General features: G+C 38.2%; 1 protein-coding gene across 1 annotated transcript in view; it reads left to right on the forward strand.

Annotated features, from left to right (window-relative positions):
• Positions 1 to 314: 314 nt before the first annotated feature.
• Positions 315 to 11,360, forward strand: part of FGFR1OP (FGFR1 oncogene partner) — a gene marked incomplete at its 5' end in the record, with an annotated part of 17,448 nt that continues 6,402 nt past the window's right edge. The window contains 5 exons of the mRNA XM_009871260.1: positions 315 to 368; positions 2,213 to 2,267; positions 2,915 to 3,003; positions 7,159 to 7,290; positions 8,059 to 8,142. Of these exons, the coding sequence (XP_009869562.1) occupies positions 315 to 368; positions 2,213 to 2,267; positions 2,915 to 3,003; positions 7,159 to 7,290; positions 8,059 to 8,142 (414 nt within the window). The remainder of the gene's footprint in view (positions 369 to 2,212; positions 2,268 to 2,914; positions 3,004 to 7,158; positions 7,291 to 8,058; positions 8,143 to 11,360) is intronic.

Here is an 11,360-nt window from a genome sequence, read left to right on the forward strand (position 1 = left end):
GATTTTTTTTTTTTTAAATCTCAGAAGAAACTAGTAGGAGATAATGTAGGTAATTTGAAATCTTTTTCTTTATGAAAAAATAATTTAGGAAGTCTTGTATCATCCCATCCACCTCTGCCTTGTTGTTCTCAGCCTGAAAACTTCTTTCTCAGCCTCAAGTCACATTGCCTGTAATCTTAAGTATTTTAATTGCGCCTATGTAGATTATAATCGGTGCCAAGTTGCTTGAGAAACAAGTAGCTTGCGCTTTACATTCTATTTGCATAGGGAAAACAGTGCTTGTAGAAATACTGTTTGGTTTTTTTACTTGGCAGGCAGAGTTACGAGCAGCTGTTTTTTTGGCATTAGAAGAACAAGAGAAAGTGGAGGTAAGAGAACCTTAAAAATAATCTGTTTAAAAAATCAATTTCCATATAATTCTATATGTAGAATTAAATGAGTATTTTTAATACTTTTTATTTGTGAAATAGAACAAAAGAAAATTATATATTGCTGCATAAGAGCATGATGCTTAAAGAACACAAATGAGGATTGTTACCTAGCCTTTTGAAACTGTAGGTTTAAGTAACTGTCTCTGCTACTTTTATATTGGCTTTCTTCAGTTGATCAGAATAATTAAATATCTTTTCCATCAAATACTTCTTAAAAAATCTAGTTGACTGATCAAGATTTTATGAAATTGTGATAACATCTTTTGAAGGTTAAAGAATTATAGTGTTTTGGTGGTTTGGTTTTTTTTTTTGCCAAGTGTATCATAAAAGTTTAATTTAGTAACTTACTAAGTATGTTAATACTTTTGGTATTTCTCATAAGGATGTTGTAGGCTTACTTCAGCATAATTTGCTTATATTTAAGGAAGAATTCTGAACTAAGAGATGGACTATGTACCAATACTTTGACAATATAATAATATTAAAGGTATGTGGTACTAGCATGATGAAGTAACAGTACTGCTGTGGTGTGCAGGTACTGGTTTTGTGACACCTTCTCCTGCTGCCATTGCCTTGTCTTTCCATTCTCTAGAGCTAGAGAGGGTATGTCCAGGCTCTCTATTGCAAAGGAGAGGGATGGAAAACTGTCCTATTGCCCTACTGGGTAGATGGTTGTGGTTTTTGTCTGAAAAATTGCCCAGCTGAAACAGGCATTATTGTGACATCAGTAAGAAGGGGAAGTAGTTATTCTGTGATATGAGATTCCATGTTCCCGAAGTCTAATATAAGATTGCTGAAGAAGACGTAATGGAGGAGTGATATAAAAAAGCAGTGCCAGCTTTTGTGGGAGTATCCCGAGAACAACTTCCCAGACAATCTGGAGAGTAATAAGACTGAAGAGAGATTTGCAACAGTTGATCTCAGCTCATTCTTTTTTTTCCACAAAGCTTAAAAGTACCGTATTTTGATTTTACACTGTAGAGACGCTAGAAATGTAGTAATACTTATCACTACTCTGAATTCCTAAATATTAAAGATTTTTTTTCATGTAGTACTATTTAGTATGTGTTAGTGTTTATCACTGTAGTGATGAATACCTATAACAGGTGTGCGGTTTTGAGTTATTTTATTATTTTAATAAATTAGGAATGGTGTTTAGAATTTAGTTTGAAAAATCTCTAAACAATTTTGGCAAACCCAGATATAAATCAGTGTTCTATCTCTGTTTAAAAATCAAAGTTAAGCGGGCAAATCTAGCGAGAGAAAAACCATTTTCATGATATCTTTGAAAGTCTTTTATTTAATAGAAGGTTCATATTGATTTGTGAACCACTAATTAGCACATTCTACACTTTGTCTAGATTATTTTTAAATTCTCATTTTTTAAAAAGTGAGACTGATTTTCTTTAAACTTGGCACCACTTTAGAGGAGCTATTTAGAAGTCAACTGCTTAACTTTTTAATCATTAAGTAAATAAAAATGAGTATGCTATTTAGCGTTTTGGTGAAATTACTCTAGCTCTGTGGATTTTTAGGAGAGAATATTGAGAAAGTTTTAATTTGTCTGAGTAAATTTATGACTCTGCAGCTTGTGGGTAGTGGAATTAATACAGAAGTAGATTTTGAAGTAGTGCAGTGTTGCACGTTGAAGTAGTGAAGAATTGCATGTGTTAGACATCATTGTGGAACAGTGTCCACCAAAACACAACTTGCCATGGTTTTCAGTTTCTTGCTACTACGAGGATGATGTTAATAACTATTTGGTTTTTATTTTTTGACAGAACAAAGCACCTCTGGTAAATGAAAGCTTGAAAAGTTTTTTAGGTACAAAAGATGGTAAGTTCTTTGTTCAGTATACTTCTCAAAATAATAAAAATAGGAAACAAAGGATTAAATCTTTTAATCTTCTATTAACAGTAGTCTTTATGACATAAAGGATGCTTTTGTTCCAGTCAGATGTTGCAATTGCTATTTATTCACAATAGAATTACATCTGTAATTTTTGAAGTTAATATTGCTGAAGTTGTATTTTTAACTGAGGTGACTAATGCATTTAAATTAGCATAATCATGATACATCATGAAATGTTAAGTCAGCCGTTCTAGACCAACTAAAACAGTAACAAATGAAAACTTGCTGCAGAGGTACAGCAGTGAATGCACACATGGGAGAAATGTCAAAACGATGTACTTGACACAGTTACGTTGTTTAAAGAAAAATAAAATCTTACACTTTAATCTTGTAAACAATCTCTGTGTTTCTGCAGAATCATTGACTTAAATAATCTTGATGTGATGGCTGAGTTAGAAATTTGGGAATTGGTATGCAAAGTAACTAAGTTATTTTATTAATGTTGGAATGTCTAAATGATGTTTCTAGGAGTGCTAAATCAATGTAGATGTTCATGCTGAAGCCATGTCAATGTTAAATCTTTGGAATAAGAATTGTTTGGTGTATTTCTACCCTTCTCATTTCCTTTTCAGGTCGCTTGGTAGCAGGTCTTGTGGCAGAATTTCTACATTTTTTCAATCTTGACTTTACATTGGCTGTTTTTCAGCCTGAATCAAGCACAGTAAGATATACTGGTTTTATTTGTTTGCTATGCTGATTGTTTGGAGTGTGTGGCAATGAATATAGAAGCTATAGTAGATTTGTTGAAGATACTTGTGTTTATTATAGATAATTTTTTATATTTACACTGTAAAAGGCACTTATGCCATTAAGACATATGTTCTAGGAAAGTGTGCTAACATGAGTATTTCCTTTATCAAAAATCAATGCTTGATAATATCTTTATTTTGAATTTTAAAAAACTATTTTTTGTGAAATCGTGTAACAGTATATACAACATAATACTTCTGCAACATTTTTTGCCATTAATTTTACTATGTCATGATAGTAAGTTAGTATTGTTACATGAAAGTTAAGAGTATTGTCAGTAATACACTCTGAGACAAATTTCGGTGAAACAAAGGACTTTGTGCAGATCATAAAATCATAGAATGGTTTGAGTTGGGAGGGACCCTGAAGATCAACAAGTTCTGACCTCCTTGCCATGGGCAGCGACACCTCCCACCAGGTTGCTCAAAGCCCCATCCAGCCTGGCCTTGAACCCTTCCAGGAATGGAGCATGTACAACACCCCTAGGCAACATGTTCCAGGGTCTCACCACTCACAGTGAAGAACTTCTTTCTTAGATCTAATCTAAATCTACCCTCTTGCAGTTTAAAGCCCTTATCCTATCACCATACTCCTCGATAAAGAGTCCCTCCCCATCTTTCCTCTAGAACCCCTCTAAGTACTGGAAGGCCACTATAAAGTTTGCCTGGAGCATCCTTGCCTGGAGCTTCCTCTTCTCCAGGCTGAACAGCCCCAGCTCTCTCAGCCTGTCCTCACAGGGGAGGTGCTCCAGCCACCTGATCATCTTTGTGGCTCTCCTCCTGACCCACTCAAACAGGTCCACATCTTGTGCTGGGGTCCTCAAGAGTTGAATGCAGTACTTGTGGTGAGGCTTCATGAAAGCAGAGTAGATGGGCAGAAACCCCTCTTTTGAGCTGCTGGCCACACTTCTCTTGAGGCAGCCCAGAAAGTGATTTGTTTTCTAAGCTCTGAGTACACACTGCCTCATGTTCGATTTTTCATCTACCAACACCCCCAAGTCCTTGTCTGCAGGGCTCCTTTTGATCCACTCATCCTCCAGCCTGTATTTGTGTTTGAGATTGCCATGACCTATGTCTAGGAACTAGTATTTGGTCTTGTTGAACTTCTTGAGGTTTGCACAGGCCCATCTCTCAAGCCTGTCAAGTTCCCTTTGGATGGCATCTCTTCCCTTCAGTGTGTCAGCCGTACCACACAGCTTGGTGTTGTCAGGAAACCTGCTGAGGGTGTACTTGGTCCCACTGTCCACGTTGTTGACAAAGATGTTAAGTAGCACCCAGCACCAACCCCTTAAGGAGCTCCATTTGTCAGTGGTTGTAACTTGCCAGATGATAACTCAGGTTTGCCAATTCCCAGGGCAGGATTAAGGTGGATCACACCAAAGATCCCAACACCAGTTCTATTTATCAATCAACAAAGAACTAACAATGATGTGTTTTGATCGATCATCCACTTAGTGCAATCAACATGCCTCACAACAAAGAGACATTAGTGAGCAAAAGAACCGGCCTTGCCATAGGTAGCCTTTTGTTAAGACTAGAAAGAGAGAGAAAGGAAAGTGATAGGAAAAGAAAGATCACCACCCTTGAATCCCACGATGACCACGGCACACGCAGCCATCTTCTTGTGGTGGGCAAAAGCACGCAACCGCCCGGGGTCCTCACTTTTTATAGTCAAGTTCCCACCACGTTGTGTTGTTTACCCCTTGTGGAAAATTACCAGAAAAGGATCTGGGGAATGGGGGGATTACCGCTCCCTCTCCCAGCTTCTTGTAGCCACAGCTCCAAGCCCTGCCTGCCCCCACACCTCCACCAATGCAGGGCTGGGGCAGGGAGCTCAAGAAAGTGCTGAGTCACCGGTGCACCAACATGACAGGCACCAGGCAGGTGGATGCGGCCTGTTTAGGTTCCAGGCTGTTTGAGACATTCATTTAGCACTCCCTCACAGTGGTCTCCGCTGGACGTTGAGCCATTGACCACAACTCTGAGTGCAACCGTCCAACCAATTCCTTATCCACTGAGTGGTCCATCTGTCAAATCCATGTCTCCAATTTAGAGACAAGGCTGTTGGGTGGGACAGTGCCAAATGCTTTGCACAAGTCCAGGCAGGTAATGTCAGTTGCTTTTCCCTTACTGTAACACTTGTAGAAGGCCATCATATTTGTCAGGCATGATTTGTTCTTAGTGAAGCCATGCTGACTGTCACCAATCTTTTCTTTATTTTCTACATGCATTAGCATAGTTTCAAGGAGGATCTGCGTTATGATCTTGCCAGGTGCAGAAGTGAGACTGGACTGTGGTTCTTTGGGTCTTCCTTTTTTGACCTTTTTAAAACAGGGGTTATGTTTTCCCCTTTTTCATTTAGTAAGCACTTCACCAGAAGACTTCTTAAATATGATGGATAGGGGCTTAGCAACCTTATCTACATATTCCCTCAGGACTCATGAATGCATCTCATCCAGTCACATGGACTTGTGCACTTTTAGGTTCCTTAGATCGTCTCAAACCTGGTCTTCTATGGTGGGCAGTTCTTTTGTTCTCCCAGTTACTGCCTTTGCCTTCTGTGACTTGGGCAATGTGGCTGGAGCACTTGCCAGTTACGACCGAGGCAAAAAAGTTAAGTACGTCAACCTTTTCCATATCCTGGGTAACTAGATCTCCTGTTTCCTTCTAGAGAGGGCCCACATTTTCTCTAGTCTTGCTTTTATCGCTGACATAGCTATAGAAGCTTTTCTTGCTGCCCTTTATCTCTGGACAGATTTAATTCTACAAGGGCTTTGGCTTTCCTGTCCTGGTTCCTGGCGGCTTGGACAATTTCTCTGTATTCTTCCCAGGCTACCTGTCCTCACATCTGCCCTCTCTAGGGGTTCATTTTTGTGCTTGAGTTTGTCTAGGAGCTCCTTGCAGGCCTCCTGACGTTTTTGCCTGGCTTCCTCTTTGTTGGGAAACATTGCTTCTGACCTTGGAGTAGGTGATCTGAGAATATTAATTGGTTTTCTTGAGCCCTTATTCCCTCCAGGGCTTTATCCCATGGTACTTCACCAAGCAGGTCCCTGAAGAGGCCGAAGTACGCTTTCATGAAGTCCAAGATAGTGAGTTGGCTGTGCATCCTCCTTGCTGCCCTAAGAATCTTGAACTCCATCTTTCATGGTCACTGCAGCCAAGGCTGGTCTCAAGCTTCATATTCTCCACCAGCTCCTCCTTGTTGGTGAGAACAAGGCCAAGTGTAGCACCTCTCCTTGTTGGCTTCTCTATTACTTGGAGAATGAAATTATTATTAGTGCATTCCAGGAACCTCCTGGATTGCTTATACCCTGCTGTGTTGTCCCTCCAACAGATATCGGGGTGGTTGAAGTTCCCTGTGAGGACCAGAGCTTGTGAGTGTGAGGGGTACATAATAAAAAGTGGCTGAATAGAATAGTTCAGCTGGAAAGGACCTACAATGATCATGTAACCCACCTAACTGCTCTTAGGCTTTTGATACTGTGTTAGAGGTGTTTTCACTGTGTTTATCCCATTGTATCTTGTTATGATATAAAGGATTTAATAATAAAATAGAGTTTGAGACAGTTTCAGTTAACTGAAGAATTTCTCTTTACATCTAAAATACTCATTTTTATTCTTAATGTCATTTTAGTTAATTTATTAAAAATCCAACTCAGTTAATTTAATTGACCTATGTTTCCCAAAAATTCATGTCATTTTAGGAGCTTTATCGAAGCAAATCCCATGCACTCTTGTCCTTTGCCAAATACCCTTAGCTGCATTTATTGCACTAGGACACCTGTACAAAGATTCATGTTCATGCTACCAAATAGAAAGTCACACTTTCTGTCATGTTGTCACTTGCTCTTGGGAGCAATGCTTTGCTCGCATTGTAAGGGCGAAGTAAATGATGCAATAGGCCAACATTGCTCTAGTCCACGTGCAACAAGAAGTCTAAAATAATTGCTGTTTGTCAAAAAGCTGTTGACCAAAAAGCCTTAGTGGTTATATTACAAAATATATTTTGTGTTTTCTGACAGTTATTTCTGTGCTGTGATTTTATTTATTTATTTTTTTTTCCCCAGCTAAATGGCCTTGATGGTCGAGAAAACTTAGCTCGAGATTTGGGAATTATAGAAGCGGAAGGTACTGCGGGTGGTCCCCTTTTGTTGGAAGTTGTTAGAAAATGTCAGCAGAAAAAGATTACAGGCAATGAAGTGAGTAATGTTAACATGTAATTTCTTTCTTCATAATTCTTTATTAATATTCATTTCAGTGGTGAAAAACTGAAATTGAGAACACTTGGCTATTGTTGTATTATACTCTTTTGAGTCTTTATTATATTATGCCTTCAAGATATCTTTCAGCATTGTTTTCTGATGAATTAAAGATTATGAGTGTTCTGTTACTTAAAATGCCGCCCTAGTACTCTTTACCATGTAGTAGCAGAATGTTAGTAACACAGAGATCCCAGATAAATGACACAAAACACTGTATCACTTATTTTATAATTTGTTATGTGGTTTGATAACTTTTAGCTGTACTTGTTTTCTTTGGCATACTTCTAATTTTGATATGACCTGAGAAACCTAGAACTGGTTTTGTTAAAAGCTTTAAAGCTGTTCTAAAAACATACTCATTTAGTTCTAAATATATGAGGGTACTGAACTACCTGAATATATAATTAAGTTGTTAATTAAATGAATGAAACCCAGTCAGTACTGTTTGATTATTCTCTATCATGGTTGTGACTTGAAAGCAAGCTCTGCAACAGGGATGTGTTTATCTGTAGCTCAACAAAAGCTTAAACTCAGAAGCAGTTGTCATAGACTTCCAAACATAGCATCCCAGTGTCACAGTTTGCATACTATGTGAGGAAACTGTGTTTGCATACTATGTGAGGATGGTAGTCTTGTTTCTTGTTGGATAGTATTATGACAGAATTGAAATTTTTTTTTAATCAGCATTTATATGAAACTTGTTAGGTGGCTCCAGTTCTAAGTGATAGCCTGTGCCTCACATCAAAATCATCTGATGGAAGATCAAGTACACACCCTATACCAAATAAGGTAAGATTGTTTATATATAAAATGGAAAAGCTGCATAACATACATTAGATAAGTAAAGGCAAAAATCTCCTGTGAAGCTGTGGATACAATGGCACTCATTTAAATGATCTCCAAAGTCCAGTACCTTTCTGACTGGGCAAGTGACAGCGTGTGCACAGAGTTTCTCTGAGACATGGGCAGGTTGGACCTGACTTACCTGTGTATTGGGTAGCTGTCTGATTGCTGCTTGGGATTGGTAAGGTGTTAGGATACAACTGTCTTTGTGTTGAGGCCTGTGGCTTTCTTCTCTCTGTTGCTTCCTGTTAGCGTAAAATCTGTATTAACTAACACCTGGGCCTCTAATACTCCTTTACATCTGACTGAAACTAGTCAACAGGTTGAGAATTATGGGAGAGTGTAGGGCACAGAATGAGCCATGATCACTTAGGCCCTTTTTTGCACAAGAAAGCAGCTACCCACTGCACCTAGTAAAAAAACAGCCAAACAGAAAAATCCCAAAGTAAAACAACCCTGATTCAACTACTGAAGCTTGTTCAAATTATTGATGTAATCTGATAATAATAAAAAGTTATAATAGCTTTTTTTTTCAAGTTTACTGGAAATAACTTAGGAGCTTTTCAACTCACTAATGAAAGCTGAGAGATATGGCAATGCATGGATCCGATGAACCTGAATGCTGATTAAATACCATTGTTACTAATACTTGCTTCTTACCTGAGCCGCTACTTTTGTTTTAAAGTGTTTTTAGATGAGCTAAGAAGAACTACTGGAGATGAGTTAGAAGTCATAAATATTCCATTCTCCTTTACATACACTTGCCTTTCATGTTCAGGTTTAAATTACTTTACTTGAAATAAGGAGATTTGAAAGAAAGGAACTAAGGGCTTGTTACTTGGCTTTTCCGTAGGAAAAGAATCTTATTTAGGGCAGGAAAAAGGTAGTCCCAATAGCTTGTGGATTGAACCAAGTTTCATATGGGTATTTTTCCTGTTTGTATGCACATGTCTCAAGGTCCATCTTCTGTCTAGTACAAATCTTACTCCTTTATGTCTGTTCTTGACAGAGCTTTTGGCAATGCATTTATGCAGGATTAGGTATGTGTCTGGTTTTGAAACTTCTGGCCTTTTTGCAGTGGTTGAACTTAGCCAGCCAGTCCAAAATACATTAGTTAGGGTTAGACAGAGAGACACAAGCACAGAGGAGTATAATATCTTAAGACTTGCTTCATTAGGAAACTAGATCAATGAGAATGACTTAAGTCATGCCTGGAAACTCCTTTAAAGGGAGTATCATGGAGTGGTAACAGTCATTCCTTTTTAAGACTATGACATGAATCAATGGCAGTCTTAATTCTTTTATCTCAGTATTTTGGGCCTGTACAGAACAGGAACTCCTGTACCCAGCTCAAATAGTGCTGTCCAAACTGGGTAAAAAAAATAAATATAAACCATGTCAGAACGATTTCCAAAGATTAGTGCTGTTTTCCAGAAGTGATACTGTATTGCAGTGTGTTGTATTCTCTATGCTGAGGTTGTCAGAATTCTTTTTCAGGCTGCTATCAACTATTCAGATGTACTATGCCACAGATGCAAAAGCTTCTCCTGTTGATTGACTTCAGCTTAATGATAGTGATGAGGACTGGTCCAGTCTGTAGTGGCATTTTTTTCGTGTATATATACTTCATCCCTGATAAGTATATGGACGCAAGAAAGTGGTTCTAAGATTTATCCTAAGGACTAAGTTTAGAGAGACTACCAGATAGGAGACTTTAATTCTGAGCAAGAAGTATCAAAGTGTGGTAAAAGATCATTCATTGAACTGTTTCCTTTTTTTGGATAGTTTTGTGAATTGTTAGAACACCACAGTGAAGAGTTGAATACTTATGGTATGCAACAGCAGCCAAGGTGGGGATAGGAACACTTCCATTTACATGCTCTTTCTGATGTGATGAGGTTGCAAGTACAATATAACTTCCAACAAGTTGGAATTTATTATTAGGCTTTTTATATTCTTTATACCCATCCTCTTTGGCAAGAAAATCAGTATTCTATTGCAGTGCAAGGTAGATGAACATGTTCTGGAAATGCTTTTCATACATATTGCTGAATCCTCCATGAAAGTATATTTAGCTCAGAAACATGAGAAAATTGGTTTCTGTATGGATGTTCCCTCACAGAAATGGCAACAGTTGTTGGTTGAACTGCATATTCCTCTAAGGATAAGTAGTGGATATCTTATTGGGATTACAGTTCTTAAATAAATTTTTCCTGTTTTTGTCCTTCGCTAAGGCAGGATGGGAGAATATTGTGGCTGTTCAATATACTTGAAGTAAGAATAATTCAGAAGGAGGAGGTTTTTGCTGGTCCAGGCTGGAACAAAATGGAAGTTACTTGAACAGTCTAGACTTCACGATTGAAACTTGAGATTCTCTGGTGGGTTTTCAGCAAAACTGTGAGCTGAACTGGCTCTGACTGACTTGGCAATCAATGCCTGTAGCACAGAAGGGAGAGTGCTAGGAGAGACCGAGACCACAGCTCTTGGCAGCAGCAAAGAATTACATTTGTTTATGTGCAAGTGTGGAACGACACTTTGGCTTATCGTATCAGAAAACCCAAAGTAGGCATGTTGCTCTTTGAACCCTTAGCCATGGTTAAGCTATCACTACCATTCGATAGTAGTTATTTTACTTTAGCAAAACTTTAGCATATATATATTCAGACAAAGGCCAGTTGTTGTGCTTGTAGTTTTTCAGATGAAATGGCAGCAGCTTACTGATTCAAGGCCCAGGACAGAAAAGTAGCTATAACTTCCTTTCTACTCCAGTCAGGGTATCACTTTATTTTCAAAAATATTTCTGTTCCTCTAGGATAGGAAATTAAAGTATCGTCGTTACTGTCACTTATAGGTATAAGTACTTTTTCTTCTAAAGAAGAAACAATTGAGCTGTTGTCAGCGTTTGAATGTGGTTCTGTGACAGATGAGATGACCTTGGCAGACCTTTTTCAACTTTCATGGCACAGAGTTTGAAAATTTTACTTCAGCTTTCTAAATGCAAGTTAGTGGCTGATGAAGAGATAACCAATATATAGGTTGCACTGTCCAAGGTATCTGGTTTAAACAATACCATTGGCTTTGTTTCAAAACTCTTGCTATTTTTAGTGAGCAGGAGGAAATTTCAAGCGATAAATAGGTCTTTTCACTGGCTTAAGTCTAGGGAA

Source organism: Apaloderma vittatum, unplaced genomic scaffold, assembly GCF_000703405.1.
Source record: "Apaloderma vittatum isolate BGI_N311 unplaced genomic scaffold, ASM70340v1 scaffold6416, whole genome shotgun sequence".
NCBI classification, from domain to species: domain Eukaryota; kingdom Metazoa; phylum Chordata; class Aves; order Trogoniformes; family Trogonidae; genus Apaloderma; species Apaloderma vittatum.